At 40.5% G+C, this 17,280-nt stretch overlaps 1 protein-coding gene across 4 annotated transcripts; it reads left to right on the plus strand.

Annotated features, from left to right (window-relative positions):
• Positions 1–780: 780 nt before the first annotated feature.
• On the plus strand, positions 781–15,206 carry GHITM (growth hormone inducible transmembrane protein). Of its 4 annotated transcripts, none has more exons than XM_010854371.1 (9): positions 781–870; positions 2,477–2,641; positions 3,626–3,725; positions 5,217–5,328; positions 5,727–5,868; positions 9,301–9,409; positions 10,873–11,061; positions 11,499–11,670; positions 13,844–15,206. In XM_010854371.1, exons 2-9 carry the CDS (start codon positions 2,513–2,515, stop codon positions 13,926–13,928), a joined length of 1,038 nt encoding a protein of 345 aa, XP_010852673.1. In that variant the 5' UTR covers positions 781–870; positions 2,477–2,512; the 3' UTR covers positions 13,929–15,206. The 4 variants fall into 4 exon arrangements, with proteins under 4 accessions (XP_010852673.1, XP_010852671.1, XP_010852670.1 ...); XM_010854369.1 differs by having other exon boundaries at positions 839–1,106; XM_010854368.1 differs by having other exon boundaries at positions 840–956.
• Positions 15,207–17,280: the final 2,074 nt, after the last annotated feature.

Below are 17,280 nucleotides of genomic sequence, written 5' to 3' on the forward strand. Positions count from 1 at the left end.
ATCACTAACAAATATTTTGTCAATTTTTCGTCTCCAGCAGAGTAAACGCCATAGTACCTTTGTTTTGCCAAAACGGTACAATGTTATCTTTTATTTGTACGTATCCCTAGTACAGAGCTTGGTACAAAGTTAGCCTCAGTAAATATTTAATGAGTAAACAGGCTAGGAGAAAAAAGTCTTCCTCGCGTAACCAAAAAAAGGTTTTTCAATTTACAAATTATCTGAATAGGAGCAGTTCTCAGAACAACCCTGCATAAGAGGCAGAGCCTGTTGTACCAACCTATTATTCAAGTATTCGCTGAACCTTGAACATATGTCGTGGGTATGTCACAAAACAATGAAATAAACTTCTAAAAATCTGCCTGTCCGCTCTCCGACCTTGTGTAACTCACACCCTTTTGCACTTTTCACCTCGTACCCAAGACACCGGTTGATTCCGGTTTGAACCCAATTTGGCACACTATGTCGCAATACGTTCTTGAGAAGGCGCAAAAACGCAACAAGGGGAAAGAAACGCGGCGAAAGAATAATATTCTCATACTATCCTCTTTCAATTTTAAAATCAGATCAGATCAGATCATAATTTCTGTAATTCCTGCCGTTAAGACAAGAACGAAAGAACGTTCCGCGGTCCTCCGCAAAGACGGCTTAAACGCCTTCGCTGCCCACACCCACAATGGACGTTGTCCGTGACGCCCTCAACAGTGCTCCACTGGCCCCGCCCCCTAACCCGGAAGCCCTCCTCCCTACTATGCCCACCCTTCCGTTAGGGCTCCGCTCATGATTGGCTGTCCGTCGTAGGGTTTGCAGCTTCTCCGGATGCTGCGTCACGCCGTGAGCTAAAGAGACTGCGCGCACAGTCAGTAAGAGGTGGGCGGAGGGAGCGGGAGGTTTGGGTGCTTGAGTTTCACCGGCCCGGAAGGGGAACTGCGCGCTTGAGGTGTCCAGGGACTGAGGTACGGCTCCCCCGGGCCTACAGGTACCGCGGTACTCTGCACTACTGACTGTCGGCCCTCTGGGGCCGCTGCCGACGTGTGGGGAAGGTCGGAGGCTGCGGCGCTGCAGACTGCGTCACGGCCTGGCGGCCCGTCAGTTTTCTCCTGCAGGTGACCCTGTGGAGGGGGTGGCGGCTGCGGGACCTGGGATAGGCGGGCAGGGGCTCGTCCTCTCTGCCCTCTTCTTGGGCAGCGAGGTGCTGATTCATCTCCGCGGCCGGGCGGCCCAGCCGCCGCCCTAGTAGATAAGGGGATCCCGAGTCTGCTGTGTTGTAGAGTGGTGCGAGTTTTGCTGCCCGACTCTCATCCGAGTGTTGTGGTAAGGGTGAACTTCTTTGATGACCAAGCGCCGGAGCTCATGAATGTGCACGGAAGCGTAAGGGCTCGGTAACATTACCCATTCTGTAGCTAAGGCACCTGAGTTTCAGAGAACAAATCTGTGCCCGAGGCCACTTTTTTCTTACGGTAGAAGCAGAATTGCCATCTTGGAGGCCGCTGAACTGGCGTGCCTCCGTAGGTGTGTTGAGGACTGAGAGGCATAGCAGCTTTAGGCTGAGATGATGTAATGGCGTGAAAGTGCTAGAATGACATGGTGTTTTCCCAAAGGATATTTGTCAGAGTTGTGCACCTCGCAGATCCCGTGACAGATCTGGAAATATATTTATATATTTAAAAGCAAGGATTCTTAGCTGTCTTCTAGGGGTTAAATCATTAGAACAGGAGTTAGACCTAGAAATCTACATTTTTAAGATATATCCCAGGTGGTTTTAGTACCTTGAATATTTTTATGTTTTGTTTCCAAGGGAAGTAATACTTGGCATGGGCTTCCCAGGTGGCTCAGTGATGAAATATCTGCCTACCAATGCAGGAACCTCAGGCTCAGTCTCTGGGTGGGGAAGATCCTCTGGAGAAAGATATGGCGGCCTACTCCAGTATTCTTGCCTGGGAAATCCAGGACAGAGGAGCCTGGCATGCTGCAGTCCATGGGGTTGAAAAGAGTCCCTTGGACTTAACCAACTAAACAACAACACTTGGCATGTTTGGTTTCCACGGATGGTTTTTATAGCCTTAAAAAGTAATATGACCTTGAAAAGTTAATCATTTCTTGTTTGGATGACATTTTTCCTCTGCTCAAAGTTGTTATTAGCTCTCTTTTATAATTTCCCGCTGAATACTGGTATAAATCTTCAGCCAAAACCACGTTTATAAAATCCATCACACACCCTTTTAATTCTCTGTTAGCCACATAACTCAAACAAGTTATTTCTTTTGTTACTGTTCCTGTTGAGATTTAAGCCCATTTTGGTGATCTGTCTCAAACTTTTTGTGAGATGGGTTTCTTGAACTAACAAGAAACAAGCAGAGTATTTATTATCATTTTAAAACATCTCTTGATCTTTTCCACTAGGAAGTGACTGGCTTTTATCTCTTCTACGTCCTTCCTTCAATTGGTTAATGGGTTATTTTTTGTCTTTTTCTAGCATTTCAGATCTGCTTGGTAAACCTGGTGCACCACCATGCTGGCCGCAAGACTTGTGTGTCTCCGAGCACTGCCTTCTAGGGTTTTCCACCCAGCTTTCACCAAGGCCTCCCCCGCTGTGAAGAATTCCATCACAAAGAATCAATGGCTTTTAACACCCAGCAGGGTAAAGATAATGTTTTTGTATTGTCTGTCTGTCTCTATGCTCCTGGGCCTTTTTTTTTTTTTTTTGGACAAAGCATGAAGCTCCCGACTCTTATCATTAGTGATTAACTGAAACAACCCTGAAAAAGCCCCAAATCAGCACTGTCTCCCTATTGGCTTCTTAGCATTCTGTTCCGTCCTTATCGCATATGAAAAAGAACCCCTATAACTTGTCCTTTACTTACAGCTCTTGGAGTTTCTCATTCAGAGAATTTAGAGTAATTTGTGAAGGATTGAGAGCTGTATGGTTCAACAAAGAAATCGTGGATCCTATTGTCAAAAGCTTAAGACCCTGGGAATATTACTGGCTGACCAATTGCTAACCATGTCATTTCAGCTCTTGCTTAGAGAGTGGTAAAATAAAATCTGTCAGGTTAAAGAGAAACCCATTTCTTTTATACTAGATTTCTGCTCTAGCATTCAGATTAGGAGTATAAATTTTTAAATGTGAGGTAGATGGAAATGTACAGAAGCTAAGAGGGACAACTTTTTTCTTCTTAAAATTAACTGTTTCACTGTTGAAAAAGCTGAAATACAGGTAGAAGTCCTCTCTCCCTTTGGCTTTGTGTTGAGGGAAAAATTGAGCCCATTTCCCAGAAGAGAACTGTAGTTAATGCTTATTGAATGCATATCTTTTAAAAGTTAGTGTTTAAAGTGATAAGTCTAGAGGTATAAATAAAATTTATAGTTTATGAAATAAGTAATTCTGAAACTTGAACTCAGAAGTTATATTGTAATGAATTAGTGAGTCACTTCAAAGCTAGAGTACAGGTAGGGTCTAATTTAATTTTTTAAAGATTAGCTAACCTTCATAGTGAAGTTACACACATAGAAAGTATCAAGCTACTTTTTACAGAGTTATCTAGAGTGTCAAGATGCACCCTCTGTTTTATTGTTAACATTCTTTTATATGGGTGGTATGTGTCTTTGTTTTCATTTATGTCAGGAATATGCTACCAAGACAAGAATTGGGATTCGACGTGGAAAAACAACCCAAGAACTCAAGGAGGCAGCTTTGGAACCATCGGTGGAAAAAATATTTAAAAGTAGGTGGCAACCTTTAGTAAACTCTTAAGAGGCCCCTGAACAACCTCCTTAAAATGTGTGCAAACTTGTGTGTATGTGCATCTTGTGAGAAGGGCAGTCATCCTCAGGGATCTGATGACCCTGGAAAGATTGCTACTTGGCTCTGGGCTCAGTGGTTCCCAGTCAGATTTCTTCCAGAAAAAAATTGTACTTTCACCATTTTTTTTTAAGGATTATTAGTTATTATGCTATAATCTGAAAGTTATACTCTGTTAATGAAGTTCATTTGAAGTTGTGTAGACTCTTACTCAGACATAATATTTGTATATGTTTCAGGCCAAGAGTAAATCACTAAAACATAGGTGTTAATAAAAACCTGGTTGTTCAGGAACGGCCCATTTAGGGCCTCTCAGGAAGCAATACCTTAATGAAGTCAGCTTAGTTCACAGCTTGACTTTCAGCTTTGCAACCTCAGAATCTTGATTGGTCATCTACCCAAAGTCAAAGAACTCTACTTAACACCCTTGCAAAAGGTTAATACCCTATCTTCCCTGACTTAAAATGGGGTTACATCCTGATAAACCCATCATAAGTTGAGGATAAGTTCAGGATACACTTAATATACCTAACCTTGAGAATATCATACATAGCTCAGCCTAGCCTACCTTAAATGTGTTGAGAATATATAACATTTGCCTAAAGTTGGGCAAAACTGTTTTATAAAGTGTTGACTCTTTCCTGTTATTTGTTGAATCCTGAAGGTGAAAAACTTGTTGAATGAGCACAGAATGGTTATAAGTGTGTGGGTGGTTTGCCCGCACAGTCAGCTGGCTGGCTGGGCGCTGTGGCTTCCTGTCACGGCCCTGCATCACAGGGAACTATTAACCCAGGAAAAGACTCACATTAAAAATTTAAAGTGCAGTTTCTACTTGAATGCATATTGTTTTTGCATCTTTGTGAAGTTGAAAAATCTTAAGTTGGGGACCATCTGTATACAAATGGGAGAGAGCCCTACGTGGCGTTCCTCAGGGCATTTCTATTGGTCAGTTGGCCCTAGAAACCAAATTATATGAGTCATCTCAGTCCGTAGTAACATTGTTAGTGAACAGACTTTGACTAAAGGGAGTAAGAGGCTTTTTGTCAATATCTCCATCCAGTTAAGAGTTGATAAATTGTTTCTTTCTCAGTACTCTTGAAAACAAGAGCACCCTCTCCCTTGATTCAGCTGCATAAACACTAATTACATTTTACTTTGGTTCTTTTGTTCTTGATCATCTTTGTTAATAGCACTGTATAACATTTGACTGAAAATGTGCTCATCTTTACTTTCTAAGAGTGCCATGAGGATATACATCTCTTATGAATAAAATAGTGTGTATCACAGAAGTACCCCTACATCTGCAGATAACACTGTGTCCTCAAATTTTGTTAGAGTGAAATTACAGATTAATTAAGTCTGATCATGTTAGTCAAGACAACAATTACTGTGCATCTCCTCCTGTGTTCTGCAGTTGATCAGATGGGAAGATGGTTTATTGCTGGAGGGGCTGCAGTTGGTCTTGGAGCTTTGTGCTACTATGGATTGGGAATGTCTAATGAGATCGGAGCTATTGAAAAAGCTGTGTAAGTAAATTGTTCCCAGACAAGTTAGCCTTAAAGCTTCCAGGTTTCTTCTCATCTTTTGCCGCTTTTGGAATCTTTTATGTCCAGTGTTCTAACTGTGTGCAGATATACATGAATAAAAACAATCTATTTCCTTTGCACCTATTTATTCAAAGTAAATAGAAATCTTTACCATAGTCATATGTGTTTAAGCTAGGAGAAAATGTGTTGTTTTGTATGTATGCCAAGTGCTTCTATGCATTTTGGTACTTTTTATCATAACTCCAACATACACATCATTATCTCCTAGATAATGGGATAAAATTTGGAGCAATTATCCAGGTCTCCCAGCCAGTAAATGATTCAACCAAGATTCACATTCATAATCCTGTAAATTAACCATGTTGTGTTTCTTACAGAATTTGGCCTCAGTATGTGAAGGATAGAATTCATTCCACTTACATGTACTTAGCAGGAAGTATTGGCTTAACAGCTTTGTCTGCTGTGGCAGTGAGCAGAACTCCTGCTCTCATGAACTTCATGATGAGAGGCTCTTGGATAGTAAGTCGGCTTGTTTTTGTTTTCCTTTGCCACTAAATAGCAAAAGATTAGATGAAAACTATTGGAGGAGGGGTATTAAGTGGAAAGAATACCTTACTATATTAAATATGTTTTTGTTCAGGTAATATATGAATTGTGGGTGCAGCTGAAACAAAGTAGGATATACATTCTTAGGCAAGTCAGGTATTATTCCATGTTGAATATGTATTTTAGTAGCAGTAAAGGTGTTGGAACTTACAGGGAACATCCTACTTACCTAGTAGCAGATTTAACACAGCTCTGTTTTCTAGAAGTTCACTAAAAAATAAGGCAGATAAAAATCCATCTTAGAGATCAAGGAAAATAGCTGTCACAAAAACCCAAGCTACTCTAAGAGTAGAATAATACTGCTGCTGTTACTCTGAATTCTCCTTGAACCTATATAAGGCTTTATATTCAATGAGAGTTTCGGTTCAGAGGACAGAGTAGTCCAGTTGTATAAAATAGTTTGGAAAGAGGAGAGAAGGTAGTCACTGCAAGTGACCTTATAGTCCCATTCAAGTGAACTTTGAGCGTTTGAGGTCTGGAGTGTAAAGAAGACACAATTAGGGTGTGTTTGATTGCCAAGCTGAGCAGAGTGCCTAACAGAGGCCATTGCAGATACTGAAACAGCAAAAGTATGATGTGTATTTGAGCTTTAAGAGCTGATGTGGACTGGCATCTCGTTTCATACATGATATTTTACATGTTTCAATGCCATTCTCCCAAATCTTCCCACCCTCTCCCTCTCCCACAGAGTCCATAAGACTGTTCCATACATCAGTGAGGGAGGAGGGTTCAGGATGGGGAGCACATGTATACCTGTGATGGATTCATTTTGATATTTGGCAAAACTAATACAATTATGTAAAGTTTAAAAATAAAATTAAAAAAAAAAAGTAATCCCAGTTATCACAGAAAATAAACATCTTTTCATGATTAAAAAAAAAAAAAGAGCTGATGTGGAAGAGACGAGAAGCAAGTGTACCAGCTGTGTCTCTTCGAGGTCTGAAACAAGGGATGGTAAGAGCACAAACCAAAGCAGTAGTGTGAGACTGGAAAGGAAGGGGAGATGGGAAAGTTTATCTAATACACTTACAGACTTCTCATGGCAACTGCCCACTGATTCTTTCCATTTTTCTCTTGGCAACCCAGATCCCCATGACTTCCAAATCTGTAATATTTCCACTATACTGTACTTTCCAAAAGGAGACCCATGTGCAGTTATCTAGCCATTTGGACGCTTGAGTATTAGGGTCTTGCTTCTCAGATGGGTGTAAGGGTCTCCTAGCCTCGAGGTTATCGAAGGCACACAATCAGCTTGTTGCATTCTCATCAGGTATGCCAGTTTTAATGAGGTAAACAGTTCAAAGCAGTGCTTTTATAATAAAGCAAACATGAAAGATTAAAATACACAAAAGACTTTAACCCCTAAAATACAAGACTTAAAGGAAGTTTTGTGCTTGAACCATATTCTCAGGTGCCTGTAGGCATAAGATTAGTCTCACCTGCTGTTAGGGCTGCTTAAGTAAAATAGTTTAGAAAGCCAGACAGGTGCTACAGAGATGAAGAAGCCTTTGGAAGGTGACAGGCATACGCATGATGTCAAAGTACCAAGCACAAAGTTTCTGCTTTTGAAACAGAGTAGAGACATCTGACACTGCTTATAACAGCCATGGTACCTACTAAGAAAACTTTCTCAAGGAAGGAATCCTTGAATACCTCAGCCAGATGGGAAGACAGGTATTTTTTGGCACAATAAACAGAATTAAAGAGGCATGAAACTGGGATGTATTTGCAGTATACCAGTTCAGTGTAGCTGAAGTGTACAGTATGGGAAGGTAAAAGGCAAAAAACAGACCTGCGTCATGAAGGATTTTAAAAGAAAAATACACAATTGTGTTAAATATCCTGAAAATGCAGAAATCCATGAAGTAGCTTTTAGTAATTGTTTCTCCATTGGAAGATGTTGGAGTAGAATCCAGTGTGCTGGTCTGTATTAGGAGTGAAGGCTTTCCCATTCTCAGCAGAAACAGCTGTTACATTTACCTGGACTTTACCACAGGGGTTGACCATTCAGATGTCCTTGGTTCAGACAGATGAGGCAGATGAATGAGGCAGGCCTGGTATGTTACACGGGATTATTGGCACCTAGAGAAGTGAAGTGAAGTCGCTCAGTCGTGTCCGACTCTGCGACCCCATGGACTGTAGCCCACCAGGCTCCTCGGTCCATGGGATTTTCCAGGCATGAATACTGGAGTGGGTTGTCATTTCCTTCTCCAGGGGATCTTCCTGACCCAGGGATCTAACCCAGGTCTCCCACGTTGTAGGCAGACGCTTTACCGTCTGAGCCAGCAGAGAAAGCCTTCCCAACTAAATGAATTCACTTCTGTTTGTTTGTTTGAATAGTTGGCCAAACAAAATGTCTGCTGCCTAATCTTGCCAAAGGGCTGCAAGTATGCAGTTTCTGCCTTAAATTTCCTGAAGATCATCATCTTTCTTGCATTACAAACATTTCTTTTTTGTGCACACAGAGTATATAAATGTATAACAATGGAAATCTAACATAGACAAAGAAGAGGGATGAGGGCCAATTCAGCCAAAAACTGGGAGGTTAGAAGCGAAGACTCTTTATTTCTCATCTTTTCATGTGCTCCTATTTTTCAAGTTTCCATTTAGAGAATAAAGTTTAAGGCAGTGTGCCATATATGTTCTAATTGGTATATCATCACTAATTGTTTTTAATGTTAGTGCTATGCCAAAATAAATATAATCGAAAATAATTGTTCTGGGATTTTTAAAGTGGTTTTGTTACACCTCTGTCTAGCAAGAATAAACTTTTTTAAAGATTTATTTTTACATTTATTTGTTTGACTGTGCTGGGTCCTTGTTGCTGCACGTGGGCTCTCTAGCTGCGGCATGTGGGGCCCTCTCTCCATTGTGGTGCGTGACCTCATTGCTGTGGCTTCTCTTGTTGGGGAGCACAGGCTCTAGGTGTGTGGGCTCGTAGTTGTGGCTCCTGGACTCTAGAACACAGGCCCAGCAGTTGTGGTGCACAGGCCTAGTTGCTTCGTGGAATGTGGGATACTCCCGGACCAGGGATAAATAGGTGTCCCCTAGCATTGCAGGGTGGATTCCTAACCACTGGACCACCAGGGAAGCCCAGAATAAAAACTCAATTTACTTAAAGTTGTCTGCAATACCTTATGTATGACAGTAGGGGGCACTCTTGCTAATTTGATCAAACTGAAGTAAGCACAAGGCCTTTTAATGTGCTAGAAAAATAAAGGATTCTGTTTATTCTTCATCTTTTTAAGCATAGTCTATTGGAAGGACTAACTGAACTTGGAACTTGTGGGTTCTACTTTGTTGTTGTGTGAGGATCCGTTTTTCTTAGTAATACATGTCTTTCAGACCATTGGTGCAACCTTTGCAGCCATGATTGGAGCTGGAATGCTGGTACAGTCAATATCATACGAGCAGAGTCCAGGCCCAAAGCACCTTGCTTGGTTACTACATTCTGGTATGTTGTTTAAAATTGTTGTTAAACAGTCTTAAATACTACCTTTTTGGGTGGCTCTTCACAGTCATAAATGATACACACACACAGTTTAATTAAGCCTCTGGTTTACTAAACACTTATCCTGCACTTATTCCAGGTTGTATTATTGCCAGAGCTCCATTCTGGCAAGTTAATGTTTCTGATACTGAGACCATGGACGGTCCCAGTGGTACACTATTCTCTGGTAATAGTCTAGGTAAGGCAGAGGTTTCTTTTTATGTATTTTGTCTAATACCAGAAAGATTTCAGGTCTGGTACACATCACTTGAGAATTGTTCTTACTGTGTATCTTTCGGAAAATAAAAAACTAAAGGTCTCCACCAGGGACAGAGGAGGTAAAAATAAGAGCAGAGGTTTTTGCAGTAGAATATAGGGAAGAAAACAATCAAAAAGATCTGTACAGAAGTACAGCTAATGTGACACCATTAGCTGGATCGATATTTAGATAGATCTTGACACAAAGTTACTGTAGGCAAGGCAGAGGCTGTCCAACCCTGGTATTCTGGAACAGTTTTAGTATTCTTTGAGGTACTTGTAATAGTCTCCTTAATTATGGAATGGCACATGCTTATTTACATAAAGTATTTTCCATGGCAAGTATCTGCCTCTGGGTTGAGCAAAGAGCCAGCCAGGTGCAGAACCAAAACGCTTCTTAGATGCATGTTCCCTGCCACAAAATAAGACAAATTCTATAAGTGTTTCCATGAAACTTCCAGGGAGAGAGACTGAAATGTTTTTAACATGGGTTAGTACATGGAAATTAGGCTTTGGACACCCAATATGATGAATTTCCAGTGTGAAATACATCATTTATATTCATGTGCTGTCTTTGGGTGTATATGAGACAGCGTGACTTCCCAACCTTGGCTTTCAGGTCTCTGTCCCATTAGGTCTTAGGTAATTCAACCATAGGTATTTTCCATGGAGCTTTACAGGACGGAACTTTAGTGGATGGGAGAGCAGTGATCCCAGTGTTTTCTTTTAATACCAGTATCCTGCTTTTAAGAAGAAAATTATTTATAACATAATATGCATTTGCTGCTTTTTAAAAAAAGTTATTTTAAGCCTTTTCTTCATCTCATTTCTTCCAAATGTGAGTGTTATTATAAAGACTTGGTAGACTCAGACCCAAATAGTGAGCTACATTGAATTTGACAGTTACTAAAAATCTAGACTAGTGTTTATACTTGTGAGTATTGATTATTTGGCTAGAAATGGTGTTACTGTTGTGATTTAGAATTTGGATAGGTATAAGTTTTAGCTTAGGAGTTTTGTGGCTACTGTTAGCTAAATAAGGAGAAAACTTTGTAGTCCTATTGTTTAACAGTAAGCTCTAATTTGTTCAAAAGGCAGGTTAGTTAGAAGCATTTTCCTTTTGATGGTTATGTAGTAAATGCTTAAGTGCCCACTTGCTCTTTCTCCAGGTGTAATGGGTGCTGTGGTGGCTCCTCTGACGATACTAGGGGGGCCTCTTCTCCTCAGAGCTGCGTGGTACACGGCTGGCATCGTGGGAGGTCTCTCCACCGTGGCCATGTGTGCGCCCAGTGAGAAGTTTCTGAACATGGGGGCCCCCCTGGGTGTGGGCCTCGGTGTCGTCTTTGTGTCCTCACTAGGTAAGCCGCTATGCTTTGATGCTTGGTTCTTGGTCCTGAAATCATCTAGCATACCCTGGTATTCTAATGGAGAGAATGTAGTCAGTGTCATTCAAGTTGATTTAAAGATATATGCCAGTTTGACTGGATTTACTCATTTGGCATAATGGCAGACCATTATTACTGGTTTAACCAAATACATCTAAAATGAGAAAGTTGGTCTGGAGAATGTGAAAATTGCTCTGATGCAGGAACCTTCCTATTATGTGGGCAGATGACCCATTGCAGGAATGAGTACAATGGCTTTTGAACTAAATGTATTTAAAATTAGTGCGCTTACTCAAATGTTTCCTTATCTGTGCAGTATACCAAACAAAAAGTTTTGTGAGTAATGTTGATTACAAATCCCAGTTACAGAAAAGTCCTTTCAAACAATTTTTTTCCCATTTTGATTTCAGGATCGATGTTTCTTCCACCTACCACTGTGGCTGGGGCCACTCTGTACTCAGTGGCAGTTTATGGTGGATTAGTTCTTTTCAGCATGTTTCTTCTATATGATACACAGAAAGTAATCAAGCGTGCAGAAGTAGTACCAATGTATGGAGTTCAGAAATACGATCCCATCAATTCGTAAGTAGCCTTGAATGTCTTTTCTTCGTTGCATAAGGACGTTTGTGTTGGTTTGGCCTATTTTGTTTTATGACTCTTAGTTTCCAAGGGCTGCTGTAACAATTATGTAAACTGGGTGATTCACAACAACAGAAGTTTATTCTGTTCCAGAGCCCAGAAGTGTGACACCAGGGTATCATCAGGGCTGGTGCGTTCTGAGAGTTCCAGGGGAGCATCTGGTCCATGCCTCTCTCCTAGCTTCTTGTCGTGACCAGCCATCCTTGGAATTCCTTAGCTTCTGTCGCTCTGACCTCTGCTCCTGTGTTCATGTGATATTCTCCCTGTATCTCTGTCTCTCATCAGTTCAGTTCAGTCATTCAGTCGTGTCCAACTCTTTGCAGCCCCGTGGACGGCAGCACGCCAGGCTTCCCTGTCCACCACCAGCTCCCAGAACTTGCTCAAACTCATGTCCATTGAGTCAGTGATGCCATCCAGCCATCTCATCCTCTGTCGTCCCCTTCTCCTGCCGTCAGTCTTGCCCAGAGTATTATGTCTCTCATGATGATGCCATATTGGACTAAGGTTCACCCTTCTCCAGTCCTACCTCTTCTTAATTCACATCTTAATTACATTCACAAAGACCCGAAAATAAGGTCACATTCACAGATAACACAGATTAGGACTTGAACATATCTTTTGAGTTCAGCCTCCAACAATGACTTTGTTGAATTTTAGTATTTTATTACTATTAACATTTGGTCTGGTCTCTGTCCTTAGTAAGCTGTATGTACATGGAACATTTGATTGTATGGCAACGAAGTGTGATAATTAGGTGTGTATTCAGTTCATTCAGAGTATTGTACCTATTTTTGTTAGTTAGCCTTATAAAACTCTTGTCGGTAAATTATTTTTGTAGTTTATATTTAACAGACTTTAAAAGTGAAGAAAAGATATATTAGTCAAGTGTTGTTTTTGGCGAGTGTACATGATTAACTTAATTTTTTATAGAAAAGCCAGTTTTATTAAAAATTGAGAACACTTCAATTTTAAATTTTTTATTAAAAATTGAAAATTCCATTTTGGAAATATTCAGCTTACATGCTGATGTTAAGTGTTGTATAATGATGCTGTTTCGTTTCCTTGGTGTCTCCACCAAAGTAATTAAGTAATTTCCATGAGTTTCACAGGGTCTGTGACATTTCTAAAAGTAACTTATTTTTCTTTATTTAAAACTTAATATAATGATTTTTTTTAAGTGTTCCTATAATGCTTACAGATTTGTAGCAAGTCTCTTTGGAGGTGACGCAGGGAGGCAATGAGGAAGTATACTTTAAAACGCCAGGCTTGTGTCTGACACATTTTTGTAAGGTGTCTCTTTGGTCTTGTTTTCATGAGTTCATTGTCTGTCACCCTTTCTTTTTTTTTAACAAAATAACTGTACTCAGAGTACCAGAGAATATAAAGATTTTTTAAAAACTGCCCTTAAACAAAGATTAATCTGCCAAAAGAAAATCTTGACAGTTTGCTAGTCTGGGACTTCCTTTTTTGTTGTTTAGTCCCTAAGTAGTGTCCCGACTCTTTTGCAGCCCCACCAACTATAGCCTGCCAGGCTCCTCTCTCCCTGGGATATCCCAGGCAAGAACACTGGAATGGATTGCCATTTCCTTCTCTAGGGAATCTTCCAGACCCAAGGATCGAACCCACATCTCCTGCATTAGCAGACAGATTCTTTACCGTTGAGCCACCAGGGAAGCCCAGGATTTCTTTAGTTGACATCTTTTTTAAAATTTCCATTTCATATACCTAGGACACATAATCTCTGGAGAAGGCAATGGCGCCCCACTCCAGTACTCTTGCCTGGAAAATCCCATGGACAGAGGAGCCTGGTAGGCTGCAGTCCATGGGGTCGCTAAGAGTTGGACACGACTAAGCGACTTCACTTTCACTTTTCACTTCCATGCATTGGAGAAGGAAATGGCAACCCACTCCAGTGTTCTTGCCTAGAGAATCCCAGGGACGGGGGAGCCTGGTGGGCTGCCATCTGTGGGGTCACACAGAGTCGGACACGACTGAAGTGACTTAGCAGCAGCAGGACACATAATCAGTATTGCTCTTTCTCTACTTCATTAAGGAATAGTTTTTGTCATCATTACAAGAACTACATCATATTTAATGGACATAATTTCTTTTCTAGGATGCTGGGAATCTACATGGATACATTAAACATATTTATGCGTGTTGCCACTATTCTAGCAACTGGAGGCAACAGGAAGAAGTGAAGTGACTCAGCTTCTGATATCCTCAATACATCAGATATCTGGCTTGTTTAATAGGGGCAGATATTCATTAAATAGTTTGTACAAGCAGCTTTCGTTGAAGTTTAGAAGATAAGAACTTGTCATCGTGTTTCAAACGTTCCAGTAATGTGATGCTTCAGGTCTGTTTTTCTCCTGGAGAATAAATTCAGTAGTTCTCTTCCAGATAGCACATGCATTTTCAATTCTTATGTCTCAGTAATTCTACAATGTTCAAATTATTGTGAAAACCAAGGTTTGTTTTTCAGGAATTTGAGTGTTTTATCTGTTTTAAAATTTATTTGGTTTAGTGAAAGTTCACAAACTTGTGTACCTGCAGTTTCCTTTTTGGAATGTGGAATATTAACAAGTAATGTCATAAGTGATGAAAGGATTTGGTGAAGGGACCAGAGAGAAGCAAAAGGGCACCTGCAGTGTTTCTTTGAATGCTCAGCACTGAGGCGATGGCGGCGGCAAGCCAGGGAGTCTGCACATGGGCAGACGAGGCATGGCTGCATCTCCGCAGAGCCGCCAGACACACTGAGCAGGTGACAAAGACATCGAGGGTTCTCCAGGCGCTCCTTACAGTACAGATGGGGTCATGCTTGACTGCCTGCTGTCTCACGCTGTTAGCAGAGTTCAAAATGCTAACCACATGGAGAATTCCTGTTATGTGACGTGTATGTTGTAAGTCTTACTTTTGAATCACCTGAAACAAAGTATCGTTAAAACACTCAGGAAAAAATACTCAAAGCATGAATGTTATTGCATTTTTAAGTATAGAAACAATATGTGCATAATTGCTGAAAAATTTTGCAAATTTATTGAGATGCTTAAAGAAATGCATGCTTGCCTTTCTCATTTCTTCAAGCTTTAAAGCTTTTATCAGAAAAACCTGTTCATGATTTATACTTGAGATTATGAAAGTTTTTCCCTTTAATCTGATTTCTTGCATTCAAAAAGGAAGGCAAAGTGAGGCTTTTTTCCTGAACTGTATTGATCAAAAATGTATTGGAGAAAACACTTCATTAGAGTTTCCCCCACCAGGATTTTCCTTCCGCATAGACCATTATCTTGTGCCCTTTGTAAGTTTTTTGATACAGAAGAGTTATTTCTGGAAGCTCTTAAGAATGAAAAAAGTGTATGATTATTGAGATGGTGTATCGACAAATATTTATTACAGTAATCCAGAAAAAAACTGTTCTAACCACCTCACTTCAGGATGTTTATTTCTGAACAATAAAGGTTCTAGTCAGATGGTGATTGGTCTGTGATTTTTCCAGCTGAACCATATACGTACCATTGAATAGGGGTTTGAGAAAGCAAATGACTCTCTTACTGACATAGTACGTAGAGTAGTAGTTGCTGTTTAGTCGCTAAATCATGTCCAGCTCTTTGTGACCCCATGGACTGTAGGTCACCAGGCTCAGCTGTCTGTGGGATTTTCTAGCAGCAATACTGGAGTGGATTGCCATTTCCTTTTCCAGGGGATCTTCCCGACCCAGGGATCAAACCTGCGTCTTCCTACATGGGCAGCCGGATTCTTAACCACTGAGCTACAGTATGTCATGATGATAACCATGGTACTTCCAGCTAGAACTGCATTTATTTGAACTCTAGCTCTTCTGTTTATTCCTTTTGTGACTGCAGGCAAATTATTTCACCTCTCCCCCCATTGCCTCGTCTGTAAAACGAAGATGACAACAGAACTACCTCATAGGGTTAAGGTGAAATGTACGGGCACTTAGTAAACACTGCCTGAGATTTACCTGCTGTTGCTGGCTGGTTTTGAAGGGTTTTTTTTTTTTCTTAAGAAAGATCTGTATTTGTTTTCCCTTGTCTACATCTTAAAATGTAATCTTACAGGTCCTGTTGTCAGTTTTAGAATTCAGTTTATATCCTTATGTTTGCATGGTATACACAATGCAAAATGCTGTATCTCAACACTGGGTGTCAGGCAAAGGCTTAGCTAGAAAATCGGGGTGGGGATCATTTTATTGTAGATAAGACAATGAAGACTTCAATATAAAGTGAGATATAAAATATGAATACTTATAAATTAAAATAGTAGGTCTAAAATGATAATAGAAGATCTCCAGTTCTCTGGCTCCTGTTAACAATACCACTGGGTTTTTTTTTCTCTTCACATGACTCACGGGGAAGAGTGGAGACCTACTGATTGACAAGCTTTAGGGGGAAAAAATATGTTTCTCATTTTCTAAAACATCCAGTGTTAATGGATAACTTGAGATACATGATTTTAAAAAGTCACACAAAGTAATAAAGATCTATTTGTTTGCTTAGAATGGTATCTAATGAACATTCAGAGGGCGTGAATATAGCAGACACTGTGCTATATTATATAGCACAGCTATATAGCACTGTCCAGTGCTAACTGGACCCAGGAGAGACAATAATAAGTAGAAATTGCCTTCTAAAGTACAGCAACCTCATGTAAAAACAACCATAATCTATTGTGATGAATGTTACAAGAGAAGTGAACAAAGTGTGTTTCTAAGATGTCCAAGGAGGAAGTCTTCAAGAGTAAACATAGTTACAGCACATAAAAAAGGTAGGGCATTTTACACAGCAGCAATACAGCGGAGTCAGGGCGGAGACATGGGGGCAGACGGCAAGATGTGAAGCCCGACGTCCTGCTCACAGCTGGTGGTGTGTGCTGGGCCTAGGGCCCCGGACTTCTGAGTATTTTATGTGCATTTTGAGTGTTAGGATCTGGGAAGAAAGGCATGCTTTCCTTAAAATTGTTCATCTGTGTAGGATGTGTCCCAGTTAAAGTCCCTGGAGTTGATACCCAAGATCTGTATCATTGGAATAGGGTAGGAGGATCCAGGCATGTTAAAGCTAATGATTGAATTGAAATTTTTCCGTGTTGTATGCTGTCCTTTGTGTGATCATAACATTCCTTTGAGCCAAGCACTGCTTCCCCCATTTTGCAGAGGAGTAAACCAAAGCCCACAGGTTGTCTTTGCACAAGGTCATAGCAGGGAAAAATAAAGTGGCAGAGTTAACCAGTTATACTGGTAAGTTTGTGATGAAGGCCGTAGAGCTGAAGTCCTATTTGAGAATCAGAAACTCTGTACTAGTTAAATAGGTTGAAGTTTAGCAGAACGTTAGAATTTTAGTGTTTATCAAAAGGCATTGATATTGAAGGGTAAATGGATGGTAATCGATGTTTTACTTCCTAGATCCTATTATATAGAGGACCAGAAACTCTTGTATTGCCCAGTCCACTTGAAGCTACAAAGCAGGCCATTTATTTAAGGTTGATGTAATAATCAGTAAGATGAAATCCTCCTTATTAAATAGTACTCAGTTT

This window comes from Bison bison, unplaced genomic scaffold (assembly GCF_000754665.1).
Source record: "Bison bison bison isolate TAMUID 2011002044 unplaced genomic scaffold, Bison_UMD1.0 scf7180017864341, whole genome shotgun sequence".
In the NCBI taxonomy this organism is placed as follows: domain Eukaryota; kingdom Metazoa; phylum Chordata; class Mammalia; order Artiodactyla; family Bovidae; genus Bison; species Bison bison.